This window comes from Mauremys mutica, chromosome 3 (genome assembly GCF_020497125.1).
Source record: "Mauremys mutica isolate MM-2020 ecotype Southern chromosome 3, ASM2049712v1, whole genome shotgun sequence".
Taxonomy (NCBI): domain Eukaryota; kingdom Metazoa; phylum Chordata; order Testudines; family Geoemydidae; genus Mauremys; species Mauremys mutica.
Genome location: NC_059074.1, coordinates 130,963,111 through 130,981,944, shown reverse-complemented (window position 1 = coordinate 130,981,944; position 18,834 = coordinate 130,963,111). Strand labels below are relative to the sequence as shown.

Sequence of the window (18,834 nt, the reverse complement as noted above, 5' to 3'; positions counted from 1 at the left end):
TAGAGTTCTTTGAAGGGGTCAAAAAACATGTGGACAAGGGGGATCTGGTGGACATAGTATACTTAGATTTCCAGAAAGCCTTTGACAAGGTCCCTCACCAAAGGCTCTTATGTAAATTAAGTTGTCATGGGATAAAAGGGAAGGTCCTTTCATGGATTGAGAACTGGTTAAAAGACAGGGAACAAAGGGTAGGAATAAATGGTAAATTCTCAGAATGGAAAGGGGTAACTAGTGGTGTTCTCCAAGGGTGAGTCCTAGGACCAGTCCTATTCAACTTATTCATAAATGATCTGGAGAAAGGGGTAAACAGTGAGGTGGCAAAGTTTGCAGATGATACTAAACTGCTCAAGAAAGTTAAGATCAATGCAGACTGAAGAACTTCAAAAAGATCTCACAAAACTAAGTGATTGGGCAACAAAATGGCAAATGAAATTTAATGTGGATAAATGTAAAGTACACCTCTACCCCGATATAACGCTGTCCTTGGGAGCCAAAAAATCATACCATGTTATAGATGAAACCGCGTTATGTAATAAAGGTAATAATTGGAGATATACCAATCTCCTAGAACTGGAAGGGACCTCGAAAGGTCATTGAGTCCAGCGCCCTGCCTTCACTAGCAGGACCAATTTTTGCCCCAGATCCTTAAGTGGCCTCCTCAAGGACTGAACTCACAACCCTGGGTTTAGCAGGCCAATGCTCAAACCACTGAGCTATCCCTCCCCCGGAACTTGCTTTGATCCGCCAGAGTGCACAGCCCTGCCCCCCCGGAGTGCTGCTTTACCACGTTATATCTGAATTTGTGTTATATCGGGTCACGTTATACCGGGGAAGAGATGTAATGCACATTGGAAAAAATAACCCCAACTATACATACAATATGTATACAATATGATGGGGGCTAATTTAGCTACAACGAATCAGGAAAAAGATCTTGGAGTCATCGTAGATAGTTCTCTGAAGATGCCCACGCAGTGTGCAGAGGCGGTCAAAAAAGCAAACAGGATGTTAGGAATCATTAAAAAGGGGATAGAGAATAAGACGGAGAATATATTATTGCCCTTATATAAATTGATGGTACGCCCACAGCTTGAATACGGCATACAGATGTGGTCTCCTCATCTCAAAAAAGATACTGGCACTAGAAAAGGTTCAGAGAAGGGCAACTAAAATGATTAGGGGTTTGGAACGGGTCCCATATGAGTAGAGATTAAAGAGGCTAGGACTTTTCAGCTTGGAAAAGAGGAGACTCAGGGGGGATATGATAGAGATATAAAATCATGAGTGATGTGGAGAAAGTAGATAAGGAAAAGTTATTTACTTATTCTCATAATACAAGAACTAGGGGCCACCAAATGAAATTAATGGGTAGCGGGTTTAACACAAATAAAAGGAAGTTCTTCTTCACACAGCACACAGTCAACTTGTGGAACTCCTTGCCTGAGGCGGTTGTGAAGGCTAGGACTATAACAGCGTTTAAAAGAGAACTGGATAAATTCATGGAGGTTAAGTCTATTAATGGCTATTAGCCAGGATGGGTAAAGAATGGCGTCCCTAGCCTCTGTTTGTCAGAGGGTGGAGATGGATGGCAGGGGAGAGATCACTTGACCATTACCTGTTAGGTTCACTCCCGCTGGGGCACCTAGTATTGGCCACTGTCGGTAGACAGGATACTGGGCTAGATGGACCTTTGGTCTGACCCAGTATGGCCGTTCTTATGTTTGGTCCTATTAATGTAATAAAGCAAAGTTCTAAATACATATAGTATGTGTAATTTCTTTTCGCCAAGCGTGGCTTCAGGGGGAAGACAGACACATTGATCCACTTGTTTAAATGACATTCTGAGATGACTTTAGGAATGAACTTCAGGTGAGATTGTAGCACAACTGTGTCCCTATGAAATGTTATGGGGGGGGGCTGAGGGGGTGGCCATAAGTACCTGAAACTCATTCACTCTCCATGCTGATGTAATAGCCACCAGGAAGACTATCTTCAGAGTGATGTGGTTCAGGGACCAATTGAGAGAGGTTCAAATAGAGACTCCAAGAGTCCCAGGAGAAATAAATTGAGGTCCCAGACAGGAGCAGGATTTCTAACCCTATGGATATGTCTACACTGCAGTTAGACATCCCCAGGATGGCCCATGCCAGCTGACTCAGGCTAAGGGGGCTCTTTAATTGCAATGCAGATGTTCAGGCTTGGGCTGCAGCGCAAGCTCTGGGACCCTCCCACATCACAGGGTCCTAGAGGCTCAGGCTGCACCCTGAGCCCAAACGTCTACATCACAATTAAAGAGCCCCTTAACCTGGGCCCCACAAACCTGAGTCAGCTGGCATAGGTCAGTGGCAGGTGTCTAAATGCAGTGTAGACATACCCTAAGTGTACAATAGCCCTTTTGAGAAAAGACTGAGTATGACTGTACAGGCAGACAGCAAGCTAAGATTTACACAGGTTGATCTTAATAGAGCTGAACGAGGGGCCAGCCTGCTTTAAGAATAAGAAGGTCAGGATCTGTGATACTGAGGCCTGGACCAGGTCAAGCCCTTGTAAGGCTGCCCATATTAAGAACCCTCTTCCATTTAGATGACTATGTTCTTCTGGTAGATGTTTTCCTGCTTTGTATCAGGATATCCTGGACTTGCACGGTGCAATCTGTCTGTGATACTCTGTCAGCCGACGGCCAAGCCATCAGGTGCAGTGACATCTTGTCTGGATGGGGTATCTGACTGTGGTGCTGCAAGATCATCCTGGCAGTCTGGGAGCTAGATAGGAAACTGGATGGACATTTATAGTAGGTCTGTCAGTCAAAATGGCCTGGTGCAGTACAGAGCTGTGAGAATGACTGTAGTTTTGTCCCTTTTGATATTGAAAAATCACCCTGTGTATCAAGGGTGTTGTGGGGACGGGTCAGAGGAAAGATGAACAAGAGACAACTGGACCACTGCAGAAGGAAGGCATCTAGTAAAGATCCTGGACTCACGCCCCCTCTGGAACAAAGTTCTAGCATTTATCAACAACATCAGTGATGAACAGATCTATCAGTGAGGTCATCACTGGCTCCAGATACACTTCAGCAGAGCTCATTCATGAGTGGTGACTGTTTGCCCACTCACAAAGTCCACCAGGTTGTTGACACCCAGGAGGTGAAGAGCCGTCAGGATTATCCTGTGTTGGTGGCACCATGTTCAGAGTTTGATGGCTTCCAGGCAGAGGGGAGATGAGCACGAGCATTCTTACCTGTTCATGTAGAGTATCGCGGAGGTGTTGTCCATCAGGATCTGCACTGTGGAGGTTTGAATAATAGGTAGGAAGGCCACGGAGGTTAGCCTGATGGCTCTGAGCAACAAGACATTGATGTGGAGCCCCCGTCCCCTGGAGACCAGGCCCTTGAATTTGTAGGTGGTCCAGATGGGATCTCCAACCTGTACCTGATGCAGAAGCCTAGAAAGGTATTAGTGTTCTATCAGAGTTGCTCATGTTGGCTTTAGGCATAACACTCTTGAAAGTCATTGTTATAAACAATACTACTTTTTACTTCTATTATCCTTTTCTTCCAAGGAGTGTAAAGTATTTAAAGACATTAAACCTCATCAATTCTGTGATGCAGAATTATTACATTTTGCAGGTGGGTAAACAGACCCAGACAGAGGTTAAGTGACTTGCCCAAGCTCACAAAGCATGCGTGAGGTAGACCGAGTAACTAAGCTGGGAGTGCCAAATTCCATATCCCTGGTATGACCACTAAAAAAAAAAAAAAAAAAAAAATTGCCTCACAATATGAGATACCTTAGGGCTCAGTACCTTTTGCACTTGTGTCTTTACAGAATTGTTTTTTAAGAGTTTATCTTAAAGACTGGAGAAAAATTAATTCCTTCCTACGCTTCTTTGGAATCCTAAGGCACTCTCAAAAATATTTGGAAGTGAGGTACAAATAGTAACTTCTTTATTATTCAAGTCATGATTCTCCTGTAAGCCAAGACTGCTGGTCACACCAAATTGTGTGGGATTTCATGTTGTGAAAAAACAGTTAATCGAGGATTTAGTTTAAGACAAATTTTCAATAGTAATCTAAACCAAATGTGACGTCATGACTCCAGAAGTGACAGGCTAGCCTCTACTTTGGGGCTCCCATACTTATACTTGATTCTTTAATATGGCTATATCATGATTCAATCCTGTCCACACAAACAAGACCAAACCAGGTTATACATTTTTGTACTGTGAACATGACCTAAAGATGCCTGAAATTCTATACTGTACTTATTCTCAGATCTGATAGGGCAAATGAGATTTAATAAAATATCTGACTCAGATTTCTTGCGGGTTATTCCATTGATAAAATAAAGGGGTCTATTGACTGGCTTCTTTAATTCCAGTAGAACAGCATGGCCATTATCCTGAAACCGAAAGCCTTTTGACTGTCACTCAGACTATGAACACAACTGAAAAAGAAACACCCAAAGGAGTTTTGAAATGGTTTGCAAAGGCTCCACAATTTAAAGAATTTTTCACACAGTGGGAACTGCTCACATGAGCAGTCTTACAGAAAGATGTTTAAAAGCTCTACCAATTTCTTCATGTGCTAAGAACATCTGCCTTGATGCTTCAGTTTTTGCAGAAGAAAAACTTTGCAATAGTTATGTTTAGTAGACATGAAATTTGGCCATTTTCTTCCCTGGACTCAGATACCTGAAAGTCAGAGTCAAAAGCAAAGATGCATGTGAGAGAAAAAGACTGAGATGAACTCCTGTAGAACTGAGAAAAATTTTAAGGTTAGAATGCCCTCTTTGGGTATGCGGATATACTGACAGAAATACTGAATTTCAGCATACACAGATGCTATGTCATAAGAAAAGAAATCAAAAGGCCACACTGTGGCATACTAGAACTTTTAAAGATTTTATAAGTTACACATACCGGTAATATTCTCCTGTTCGCATCAGTGGAAATATCTGCTACATATTAATATAGTAAGAATTACAATATGGGGGAGGGATAGCTCAGTGGTTTGAGCATTGGCCTGCTAAACCCAGGGTTGTGAGTTCAATCCTTAAGGGGGCCATTTAGGAATGGGGGGGGGGAGAATTGTCAGGGACAGTACTTCATCCTGCTAGTGAAGGCAGGGGACTGGACTTGACCCAAGGTCCCTTCCAGCTCTATGAGACAGGTATATCTCCATATATAATTCATTTTTATGAGGACAAAAAAAATCTTAAAACATACCTGACCTACAAATCCAAGTTCCAGGAACTGTAGTTTTCCATTAGTTATCTGTACTTTTTTAGAATACACACTACAAAAGATCCAATACCTCCTGATTGAAAAATTACATTCAGCTAGACTATTATCTAATTAGATATTTTCCATGTCAAACTATAATAATGTATCATATCAGATGCAAAAAAAACAGTGAAAGGCTAGTGCATTGATGCCATATTCCTTTAATAAGAAAGGGACAGTGTTAGAAGGTTAGTAAAACTAGTCATACAAGATGTGGTAACAAACCAAAGTAGATAATTTTTCAAACAAACACCAGTTAAGTGTTCAGTATTTGAAACAAGCCCAAAAAGCAAGTTATCAGATGACTATTAAACATCCAGTATTTATGCACTGAGATATCATGGGCTTATATCATGGCAACAGATGCCTTAGGATGGATGGATACGCACAACAGTCACCCTGAAGAGGGGCCTCCATTGTGCCTAGGCTGTGGACCTTTAGAGTAAACTGATTTTCTTGCTCTTGCTGGTGGACATCAGACACATAAATGTCACTTTGATCTACTATGATTAATTACTAAAAAGTTCTTGTTTAATCAATCAGTTTTTAATTTGCTGTAAAATGTATTTCTCTCAAGACATATTTATGCCAAATTATTCAGTTTATTCTTAAAAATAATTTGAATATATAGCATTCAATTATATCTCTTTCTAGGCTGAGCCATGCAGGAGGACAGAAAAGAGGGTAACCTGCTATACCACCAACTGTAGGCACTATGCCTTTCAAAAGCATATTGCCTTCACTAGGTACCACAGGACCACAAGAAAAAGCATCTTACTTCACACCTGTTCAACAAGTGTAATAAGGGCTTCCTCTAGCACTGATATCTTGGCAAAAAGGGACAGGACAGAAGAGATGGGCCGCACCTTCATGCTACCAAAAAATGCCCCTTCTGTGGCTCTGCATTCCCTTGATCACTGAAGCCTGATTATGATCTTGTCAAGTGCCAAGAGTGCTGAGAAGAAAGAATACCTGAATCCTCTCCTACTTTAGTATACTCATGCTGAAGCAAGGTAACTTGACCACTAGTGTATGTAGAGACAGAAAGATACACACATGCACAATTATTGACAGTTATGTCAATGGCATAATTATTGTTCATAACATTCTCCTTTTTTCTTTACAGTTTTTACTTGGGGGAGGTTGTTTTTTTTAAGGGGGAGATCATTTTTAAATTGTGCACTGTTTTTTCCAGTTGCTTTAGAGTGGGTTTAAAGCACACAGCCACACATTTTTGGTAGCTTTCGGCTGTTCTGGTTTATTTTATTCTCTACTTAACTCCCTTTGCTTCCTTTCTTTTTTTAATCCTCTTTTAAAAAAAATTTAAACTTCTCTCACTTTTTACTGTGGTTTTAAGACATAAGAGACCATTTTATATATAATTAAATTACATACTTTTATGTAAAATGCAGTGAGCTAAGATTAAAATCATTCATTCCCATAATTATGCTAAAATTAGATGACTTGACATATCCCATAGAGTGTAAAAGACTATGTACTCTAACACATAATTAATACAAACCAAAACCCCAACAACATTAAAATAATCATTTAAACAGGAATCCTGCTGACCAACCACCTGCAAATTAAAACTCTTTTCCAACCACTCATTCCAGGAAGTACACTTGATCTTTATCCATCACCAAGAGGAGATCATCAACCAAAGTGATCACAAGACAAAACTGTCCCAGCAACATCATCCAACCAGTTTGTGGTAATACATGCAAAGTTAGAAACTTCTGTTTTTAATTTGATCATAGATCATTGATGGTTTCTTTCCCCAACGACTGAAGGTAAATTACCATGAACCGAAGGTTGGTATCTTAGCTTCCTGACAACTAAATTTCCAGAGGAATAAGCAAAACCAAAAGGTACACAGATTAAACATCTTGTTCCTGGTTTACACTATCTCCTTACAAATCTCTTACTACCTTGTCTACCTCTGCCAATTACCAAAGGACTGAGGAACCAAAGCCCACCACAATCTTACCCCTTCCTCCCTAGTCTTAGAAATCCATATTTCCAACATATGGCAGCACTGTTCTACCCTCTTGGCCAGTTGACAGTACCCATCAAAAAGGGATGCAAGCGCCACAGGTAGGTACCTGAATAGCGAACCCCAGGGCTGGCTGCAAAAGTGATTATTAAACCCCAAAACCTTCCTAATTCACCACCCACTCCACTACATCCATCTCTCACACTTAAGGGCCTCTTCAACATTCTACAATGCCAGCCCTCTTCAAAACAAAAATCCCCCTTGTTACAACAACCATTGCACCCTTTCTCCCCACTATAACCATACTGTCACCTTGGCTAGATGGAGACAGACAGCAATAATCACCCACTTCCCTGGTCTCAGCAACTCTACCCTGCCAACCCCACTATCCTGGAAGTAGCAGAGAAAAGAATTCAAGAGCCTCGCATGCCCATACACACAAACTTTTTCATCCAACCTCTCTCAGTTTTAACACACTCATCCTCAAAAAGAGAGAAGATTGCACTCAGCATTATGACACCTCCTGGCTTCTCAAACCAGAGGCTCCCCATATTTCTAAACTTCTAATCCTACCATCATCTACAAGCAGCCTCCTTGCTCCAAGTCTTTCCCACAGGCCACCCACCAAAGGATTCTGATATTAATTACTTCCCACCCTGCTGACCTCTCATTCCAACAAGAAAAATCCCTTCAACCATAGCCTACTCATTCTCCCCATCTAAATCCTCAACATAAACAATCCACTTATCACTATAAAGAAAAGACAAGAAAAAAGCAACTTACAATGACATAACATTTGTTATATGCTCATTTTCATGATGCTGCATTTCTCATACAACTCCTAATAATAAGGTTCTATCACCTAAATTTATGTATATATGGTTCAGCAAATTACTATTACAGTCCAATTTGTCCTACTGAGGTGCTATGCAGTATAATCAACAAATGTAGGTAAAGCTCATGATAGATGGAAAGTGCTATATATAAGCTATTATTAGTCATACACATTTCCCTCCCCCCATCTCTGACAAGTCACAAACAGCTGTTTGAATTTTATTTTTTTTAAGATATAAAACTTAAGATTTTTACCCACTAGGGCTGCAGTATGCAAACAAACTGACAGAAAGCAAGAGGAGCAAAGGAATGACTAGATTATTTACTCTGATGTCATGATCATACAACCCAACAATAACCAGTCTGTAAGGCAGCAACAGAGGAAGGAAAAGGGAGGGGGGATAAGAGGGGAGGCTGGAGAGTAGCACCAATTATGTTCATTGTGAGACAGGCTCCCAACTAGTAATATACTATTTTAAAAGTGAGATAATAGAAGGTGTATGGGATGGAGGTAAATGTGGGTCTAAAATGAAGGAATAGCTAAGAGGTATAATGAAGAATTCTGATCTGCAGCATGCAGATCTTCTGTAGAGGGCTAGGTGCAAACCAAATACTATATTCCTCTAAGGAATCACACCGAACAAAGCAATTGTATTTCAGATTTGCATATTATAGAATTGCTAGGTGTCTGCAGACTTTAAATTGGGCATTAAATTATTTTAATTTCCATCACCAATATATTGGAAGTATCTTAATGTCAGTAGCTATGCTAATACAGTTCTCATAAAGTAAACTAATGAGAAACTTGTAAATATCTGACACTTGCTCCCATAAGATCACCATTTGTTTTTTTAATAGTTTAAATCAAAAGACATTCATCTTAAAGCTTTTTTCCAGATAAGAATTTTATTTGGTAAATGAAACTGTATCCATAAGCTAACAATGAGAAACGGTGTTTGGGAGGTGGGGGGGTGTTACATTTTCTGAAAATTACATCAAATTAACAACCAAATAAATTTCAAATTAAGGATGCCACAGTATGCTTTGCTCAGTCCCAGTAGACCAAACTCTTCCCTAGAGTAAATTCACTCATTTATAATGGGCCACATTATAAATGAGGCCCATTATAAATTAGGTTTATAATGGGTTTTGCAGCAGCCTTTCCTCCAGAACAATGAAGAGTATTACAACATACCAGGGTCTCCAATCATAATCTAAATGGCACAGTAAGAAAGGGCTAGTCTCTGTAAAAATACACAACATGCTAAGGGGTAAATTCAGAAATCACTATGGCAATTCCACAGGCTGCTTTCTCTTTACCTTTGGGTCTGATATTCCAAAATAGGTAAGAAACCCAGTTTCAATAGGGGGAGTTAATATGTATTTGATTTTAAACTACAGAGGGCTGAAGATTATTCTCTCTTGCCAAAGAATAGGCAAAGAGAAAGCTCAAAAATGTCAAAATGCTGAAATGAAGGAATCATAGCCCCTGAGGGGTACCAGTGGGGTTGTATATTCTGAAACAAATCTTATCTGAAAGGTTGGGTGGCTCGTAAATGTTGGAAGCCCAAGTTATGGTGAACAAAACAACCAAACAGTGAGTGCCTAACTCTTGAATACAGTTAGAATTAACCATCTGTTTAGTGTGATCAGAAGTACTAAATATTATTTGCTGTGTTTTCTGTCTTATTTTTTATGTATTCACCGTCCACTAATGTAAATAGTCTTTACCTCAAAACAACATCAGATACAGTAGTTAAGAATCAGAATCTAGTCTTTATTTAAAAAAAGAACAAAAGCGAATAAAACACGTTATACGTTTTAAAGAGAGAGGAAAAAAAATCAACAAAGACAGTATGTCTGTATGTCATTCCTTTGCAAGCCTTTACAGACCAGATGATGCAGCACTGTGCTCGTACATGCAAGCCAGGAAGTGCATGTGAGTAGTTTATTTTCACTGCCCAAACACTGTGAATCTAAAACATTTATATCAATCTTTGCAAACAGCTTTCCTAATAAAAAAGCATCCAACACTGGGAAAAGGATGTGGATAGACAAATTACTGCAGACAGAGGAATAGGGTTTGATCTAGAAAAGACGACCCGCAACCTCAGTCTGTAGCACAATAAAAGAAAATGTATTTCAGATACGTTTCAATGGTACCTCATACCAGTCAGGTTAAAAAAATATATAGACTAAACAGGTATAAATGTTGGAAAAACTGGGTTAAAATAAGATTTTATGCATGTATGGTGGACATGTCCAGTCATTAGAGTATTGGGATGCAGTCCGTAACCAAATACCACAAATTATTGGATATTTATTACCAAACCATCCTTTGGTAATCCTGCTGAGGCTTCCTAGTGGAAATGGTCATACAAAAGGAGATGAAGAATTAATCTCCTATCTGCTAGTAAGTGCTTGGCTATTGGTAGCCTCTCACTGGAAAAAGAAAAATAGCCTAGCTATTGAGGAATGGTTCCAAAAAAAAAAAAAAAAACCAACCATGTGAGGTTGTGGTTATGCTAAAAATTAACACAACGGTCATTTACCCAGTAAAACAGACAGAGGACAGATAAATACTTAGAATTTGAATATTAGCATTTGATAGACATACCTGGTCTGGTAAATGTGTATATAGAGACTTCCCTCAATTTAATAAAATCACTAGAAATGAGGTATTCTAATGATGCTCACTCTGTAATATGGTAACAGCCTGTTAAACAGAAAGGTCTGATGACTGTATTCCTGTATAAGGTCTCTTTAAATAAAATATAACTCTTGTAATGATCATTTTGCTTCTGATCTTCCCATGGCAAAGATTTGTAAACTTCTTAAAACTTGCTAAATAAACAAAATAAACAACATAAAATAAAATAGATAATGTAAGTAGTGAAAACTATGGTGAAATATAAAACTAGATTTTTTCTTTTTTATTATTGTTAATAATCCCAGGCATTATAAGTAACACCGCTAAGGAAAGATTGTTTTATTAAAATATTTTTACCCATTAAATGTTTAATTTATAAGAAGGTACTCAGATTATTTGGACCTTGGCACGCACAGGCCACAATACTGGAGCTGATTTGATGCAGGTAGGCACATGTGCCCATATAGAGCCCCATGAAATCCTTACAAGCAAGAAAATGTCCAGCTAAACTATCTTTCTCTAAGATATCTTAAATCCAACACAACCCCACTGCTCTATAAATAAGCTTAAAATAACGTCCATTATGTATAACACACCACATTCCTCACAAACATTACAACGTAAACCTTCACTGACCTCAGCACCATTCACATCCATAGATGTAGGGACATACATGAACTGGTGAAGTGTGTGTTATGTTATTTTCCTATGGAGAACAGCTAAAACATTCTGTGGCAGAAAATGGGGTCTGTAGTTCAAAGGAGGGTGACGCTAATACCTGAGTGAATTTTTAAGTTTCCAGACACTATTTGTGCAAAACATAAATGAAATTTGAGACTCCATACAAAATTTCTGAAAATGTCTCCTTAAAAAAAAAAACCCCAACACTTTTCTCCTCTCAGGCACACCTGCCATTGACCAAGACCCCTTCAAGAGTACTTTTTATTATGGTTTCTTTTAAAACAATCCACCATTTCAGCTCCACAGGGGCCTACAAGTCCTATCAACATGAAAAGTCTAAGACAATCTTAACTATGGAGCCACTATCAGTGCCTATAACATCTGAAATCTACCACAGCCTAAACTTTAGTGAAGAGAACAAGGCCCTGCCACTACTCTATAATTAAATGTTGAATCCCTTTAACCAACCAGGAAAAGTTTAATACAGTAGACCCGCACTAATTTGCACTAATTACTGAAAGGCTCATTGCAAATAAGTAATTCAACTAACACGATGGGGAAAAAAAGCAGAGATAATGCATCACAATGTATTTTGTTCATTTATTTGACAACTGTAATTTAGTTTTAATTACTGACAATAGTTCATGGTATATGTTCTGCAGTAAATTTTGTAAAAGTAATACAATCTTTGTAATAAGATACCTCATTACAACACTCTTAAATCTTCATCCAAAAGTAGAGAGAGACTGTAATCTAGTTTGAACACAAAAACTGGTATGGACTGGTAAGTGTGAAGTAGTAAGGCTCTACTGTAACACTGGCAAAGATAATGAAAAGTCTGTCCAGGGGGTTTCTTAGACTAGTGGAACTTTAATATAAAACACAAGTATATCTCTAGAAAAGCAAAACAGTAGCTGGAATGTCCACTCAATCATTACTAATGTTTCACTTAGGTACAGCCTACAGTAGGGAAGTTTTTCAAAAATTTCCCACCATTGCTTACACTAGTTCAGCTCAACCAGTGTTAATAATAGTGGGAGCTCTAGCATGGATGGGTGGCCTTCTGCTGGCAATCAACACAGCAGTGTTATGAGATGGTGCTTAAAATGTCAGTGGCCAAGCTACCTTAGGGTTCCCAACATTCTTAATGTTAGTGGAACTCCTGATCTATACTTAGAAGTTTTACCAGTATAACTATTTCAGTTAGTGGTGTGATTTATTTTTTTTAACCAAATTGTTATAACAGTAAAAGCCCTAGTATGGTTGTAGTTATACTAGTATAATGGTGATTTATACAATTATCGTTTTTCCTCTTCACATGGAGGAAAAGCTATACCAATATAAAGTGCCTTCAGCCATAACTTCAGCCATGTTAGAAGGAGTTGTACTGCTTTAACCATATCAGTATGGTCAAAGCAATACAACTTTTTAGTGTAGACAAGGCTTAAACCAGCAGTATAGCATGTTGATGGGAGCATGTTTTTTTAAAAGTGTCTTTACATTTACTATGCTTGCCTACTTGTGGATTAACTACTGGCATCAGTGTGCTGAAACTGTAGGTCTCTAATTGCACAGTTTGAAAATCAGAATATTTTTTCCAACAGTGCTGGAAACTTTTCCATGCACACAAATAAATTCTGTGTTGTACATTTTGTAATAATATTTCAAAACTGTCAGGCTTTCTGGGTGAACAAAAGCAATAAAATAAATACAGTGGTGTCTTACTAAAATTCCACCTCATTTTGACCACTGCATTCCCATAGGCAACAAAGGGACCCTCAACATACACTCCGACAGGTGTACTAAGTATCACAGGAGCAGGAGACCAAACTGGCTCCAGGGGACAAACACAGCTGTAAATTGGTAGATTATCGCCAGGGCCACTCATGTTTTTATCTGATCTATAACATCAGGGGAAGGTACCACAGGTAACTGGGGTTGCAAGAGGAAAAGAAAAAAAAAGCTACTTCATGTTTAAAGGGACAACATATTAATTATTCAAAAGTAATTTCTGACATTTACCAACAGAAGGGATAGGAGTAGAGAGAGAAGCTTTTGGTGCAAAGACCTGAAGAAGAGCTCTGTGTGATTCAAAAGCCTGTCTCTAACCAACAGAAGTTGGTCCAATAAAAGGTATTACCTCATTCACCTTGTCTCTCTAATCTCCTGGGATCAACACAGCTACAACTACACTGCATACATGATCCCTGCTCCTAAGTCTGTCAATTTGTTGTTGTTTTACAATCACATCTTTTCCTACTTTTAAAAATATTGCTCTCTCTCCTTGGATGGCCTTCCTACAAACTAAAGAGAAACTGACCAACTGGTTACAGAGAACACAGTTAAACAGAGTAAAGACCCAGCCACAAAATGAGGATGATAGCCCACAAGAATGTTATGAGGCTTACGTTTTTTTAATGTTCATGACATTTTGAGATTCACACATGGTAAAGACCAGATATTATTTATTTCAGGACACTCAGCAGGAGAATAAAAAATTCACAGATAGATTTGTTTTAGAAAAGCAACAGAATAGTAGACAAGTTAGCAGGAAAAGCAGAAGTGCCATTACAAGGACTCTCGGGACTGTACAAAGAAAAGTATAAGAAATATAGTTTATTTTAAATATTATTTTGATACTGTAGTTCATATTTAAGTAAAGGACAATTTGCCTTGAAATCTAAGTCACCTACCATGAGCAAGGGACACACACCAACATACCACCTGAGATAAATACCCAATCTTTTCTTTTACTTGAGATTTTTTTGGGTGTTTATGGAAGTTTTTAATCTTCTGTTCAAGATGAAAAGAATATTGGAACAAGAGGAGCTCACCAAAGCCAGTCCAAAGCAGCTCCCACTGGAAGCCTCAAGGTCTGAAGTGGGGAGCCCTGGCAGAAAGACCCAGAACTAAGGTAACAGTATTTCCCTACATTGAAAACAAGAGGCCGGGTAAGCAGTGACACCAGGTGGCTCGAGTCAGCCCCGACCGCCTGGCATGGCTCATTCTCCTGAGCCGATGTTACAGACACCACAACTTTTTTGGCAAAACTAGATGTTTGTCCCATTTGCTGTTGCTCAAACATTCCTCTAGACCCTCCCTTGCCAGGGCAAGAGCAAAGGGAACAAATGCCCAGTTTTGCCCCCCAAAAAGGCTTGAACTCCGGGATCGAGCCTTAAAAAAGAGGCCAACCCGGGCAAAACAGGATCTCTGGTCACCCTACCCAGCCCAGACCTTCCCAAGCACTAGCTAACCAGCGCGGTGGTCACGCTGACCGGACCGCCACAGGTTTGAGGCTTATCTGGTCACCGCCTGTCCCGTTTGCTCGCTGGGCCGGGCGCCGCTCTGTGTTCCCCGCTTGTACAGCGCCGAGCACAGCGGGGTCCTGGTCCGGCCGGGGGCTCCTGGGTGCCAGTGAAGCACCCATAACGACTAACACAGCCCCCGCTGCCGGCTCCCCACTGACCGGTACCGGGTGCGAGGGCCGGGGCTGGACCCGCCTCCCGCCGGGCTCCGCGCCGGCACCCCGGAGCCGCCCCGAGCCAACGGTTCCCAAGGCGGAGCAGGGCCGGGCACAGGCCAGTGCTGCTGCTGCTGCTGCTGCTGCTGCTGCCGCCTCCCCGGCTCCCTGCGCCGCGACCCAGGCCGCGGCTGCCCCGCTCCGCTCACCTGGGCTCAGCCCTCCGCGCCCGGGCTGGGGCTGCTGCCGCCTCTCCCCGCCGGCGCCGCCCCACATCCTCCGCCGGCGCCGCCCGCACCCGCCGCTTGCCTCGCTGCCACCGGCCGGCCCGAGGCCTCAGACGCGGCCCGGCAGCGCCCCCTAACGGCCCGCGACAAACGGAAAGTTGGGTCTGGCCGAGCCACGCCCCCGCCGGGACACAGTCTCTGCCCTCGCCGAACAGGGAGAGACGGGCCCCACTTACAGCTACCAGCACACCCACGTCACAGCTACACACCCCACATCTGCACCCAAACTTATCTACACCCCACATCACAGCTACACACCCCACATCTGTACCCGAACTTATCTACACCCCACATCACAGCTACATACCCCACATCTGCACCCAAACTTATCTACACCCCACATCACAGCTACACACCCCACATCTGCACCCAAACATATCTACACCCCACATCACAGCTACACACCCCACATCTGCACCCAAACATATCTACACCCCACATCACAGCTACACACCCCACATCTGCACCCAAACTTATCTACACCCCATATCACACACAGCCCACAGCTCTACCCCCACCCGAACTTATCTGCACCCCACATCACACACGCACCCCACATCTATACCCCACATCTACACCCAAACTTATCTACACCCCACATCACAGCTACACACCCCACATCTGCACCCAAACATATCTACACCCCACATCACAGCTACACACCCCACATCTGCACCCAAACATATCTACACCCCACATCACAGCTACACACCCCACATCTGCACCCAAACATATCTACACCCCACATCACAGCTACACACCCCACATCTGCACCCAAACTTATCTACACCCCACATCACAGCTACACACCCCACATCTGCACCCAAACTTATCTACACCCCACATCACAGCTACACACCCCACATCTGCACCCAAACTTATCTACACCCCACGTCACACACACAGCCCACAGCTCTACCCCCACCTGAACATATCTACACACCACATCACACATGCACCCCACATCTATACCCCCACCCCAATATATCTACACCCCACATCACATCTATACACCAACACACCCACCACAGCACCTATCTACACCATATATCATATATATATATACTCACATCAGCACACACCATATCACCTATGTATATCCACACATTCACATCACCTACAATATATTCACCACACCAACACATGCACCCCATACCACACCACTTATATATATATCCACACCTCACACATATATATACACACATACACCTTACACCAGATATATACTCCCATACATCAGATGTATACACCACATGTATACTCCCCGTACATATACACCACATCAGATATACACACCACACACATACACACAATATCACATATATACACTCACACATCCAATATTGCCAGCCCTAGGAGTTCAAAAATTGTAAGATTAAAAAAAATCATGCTATTTAAGCCAAAGTATATCTATTGGGTGTGGGGGGGTATTTGTCTTCTGGTTTTTGAGCCTTTAAGGTGCGCTCAGATCATGTTTTCAAGCTTTTCTCCACAACTATGAGCGAGAGAAATAAGAGCAGAGATTTTTGATTTAATCATAAATTCCAGCTTTTCTGTCTTTAAGGAAAACATAAACTGTAACAAAACTCACAATAAGATTGCAAAGATTGGTAACAGTGCACATCACATATATACACTCATATATACATACACAGCACAGCTTAGCACATCACATATATTACATCCAAAAAAGTGTATGTTAAAAGAACATTAAGGTTGCAAAATTAAGCACTCTGAAGCTAGAAAATGGAAGAATTAAGGTTGCCCGTGTATACAATATTTAGTTACATGATCATATACTATTTTTTCTACAGGACCCCTGCCTCATTCGTTGCAGAGGATGGACAGTGCTCTAGGAATGAATCAGGGTTGTGTGGTGCAAAAGGTGCACCATACATGCTACATACCTATATTACACATACATATCACATGACATATGCATACCCATAAATACATACACACCACACCCACACAGCAACCATAGAAATATTCAAATCACATATACAGTCTACACACACACATCAAATAAAAATGCAAAACTAATATTTTTAAAGAGATTTTATTTTAAGGAGAAATTCTCATTAGTGCCAGCCAGTCTGTGCAATTTGCAACTTCTGTACACAACTGCAAAAATCAAGCGTTTAATTTTGTAGTAATTTGTATAATGAAATTTAGAATGAGATTTATCTTTGCGTGACATGTAAAAGATGCAGTATAATAGAATATGTTTATTTCTATAACACCCAAAGTTTGTCAGGTGCTTTATAGACAGATAAAAGTCCATGCCCAGAAGAGTTTGAATCTAAGGAGCTGCAAATTTTTATGCACATGACTATTCTTATTTAGGTAAGTAGTCATACTAAAGTTTGTATCTCCTGACTGGTTTTTAATGTACTTTTGGACTGAAGTTGCATACTTCATATCTGACTGATTAATATTCCAGATTCCGCCTTGAAATTAATTCATTTTAACCAATTTTGTCCAACTTAGCACTTAGTTTATTACGGACTATGTCCAAGTGTCCTGAGCTTGATGTAGCTTTGAGAAGGCATGCAAGAATTAGCTTTTTGTCGGTGAATATCTGTAAATGTCGATTTCATTGTACACACACAAACCAAGGAAAAATATTGCCATCAGTAATAATATACATTTACAAGATAGGCAAAGTGTGCTGCTTGCAAACATTTAATATATTTTGATATGTGATGCTGACAAATTGTGGTTTAATGGTTACAAAGCTTTAACTTTCTTGAATCTCAACATCTACTGTCGTTTAATAATTATTGTCTGACACCTCCCATAATTTCCCACAAGTGTGAAAATTTAAATCAGTAAAAATAAAAAATGCTTAAAAATAAACATCTAGATCATCTCTTGAAATTATACAACAATATAAGTCGAATTCTGCTAAGCCTATTTATAAATTAGAGAAACCTCCGAGAGAGAGAAATATCTGCTTTTGTGTGTGGAGATTAAAATCCACAGTTGGTATGGATTTTGAATGGTTGGAAATTTCAGACTCCTATGGATTGAAGTTATATGGTAAAATAAGCTAAAATAGCAGATTAACAGCATTTTTTCAACTCTTTTGAAAAGAGGATGTGTGCAAGTCTTACATTGTAAAAGAATGCTTGCAGTTAATTAAAATTAATACACATTCATGTCACTGAGGCCCAGATTGTCCTAATTCCTACTTCCTTGGCCCGAATAAAACTCATGTCAATTTGCAGTTTCTGCCCTCAGGGTAGCCCAGGGGCTACTCTGTCTTTACTCCCCTAGAGGTGTATAGACTCCAGTACTCCAGTGAGGGAAGAGAGGAGGTAAGACCATGGTCCCAAGTCCTCTCCTCTACACCAGCCTGTGCAGGGGCAATCAGCTGTACTATATGAAGGGCTGTAATGGTAAGCATCCTCCCATACACTTCTAGAAGCTCTGGGTATTCCACCCCACCGCCTACTTTGGGACGTGCCTATGCGTATACTACATGCAAAATGTTTTGCTTTTAAATTTAAATCTACAATGCATCACTTTGATAGTGCAGTCACTGTGCACACACAGGAGTTCTTTGCTGAGATTGTATTTTGTATGTTGTAGAATTTTTTCTTCTCACATTCAAGGGAGCATGCATACAATTATGTGATATGAT

The 18,834-nt window shown here is 40.6% G+C and overlaps 1 protein-coding gene across 1 annotated transcript in view; it reads right to left on the bottom strand.

Annotated features, from left to right (window-relative positions):
• The window catches only part of DISC1 (DISC1 scaffold protein), a 356,636-nt gene extending 341,317 nt beyond the window's left edge, over window positions 1-15,319 (bottom strand). The window contains 1 exon segment of the mRNA XM_045011010.1: window positions 15,111-15,319. Coding sequence (XP_044866945.1) covers window positions 15,111-15,177 — 67 coding nt within the window. The 5' untranslated portion in view covers window positions 15,178-15,319.
• Window positions 15,320-18,834: the final 3,515 nt, after the last annotated feature.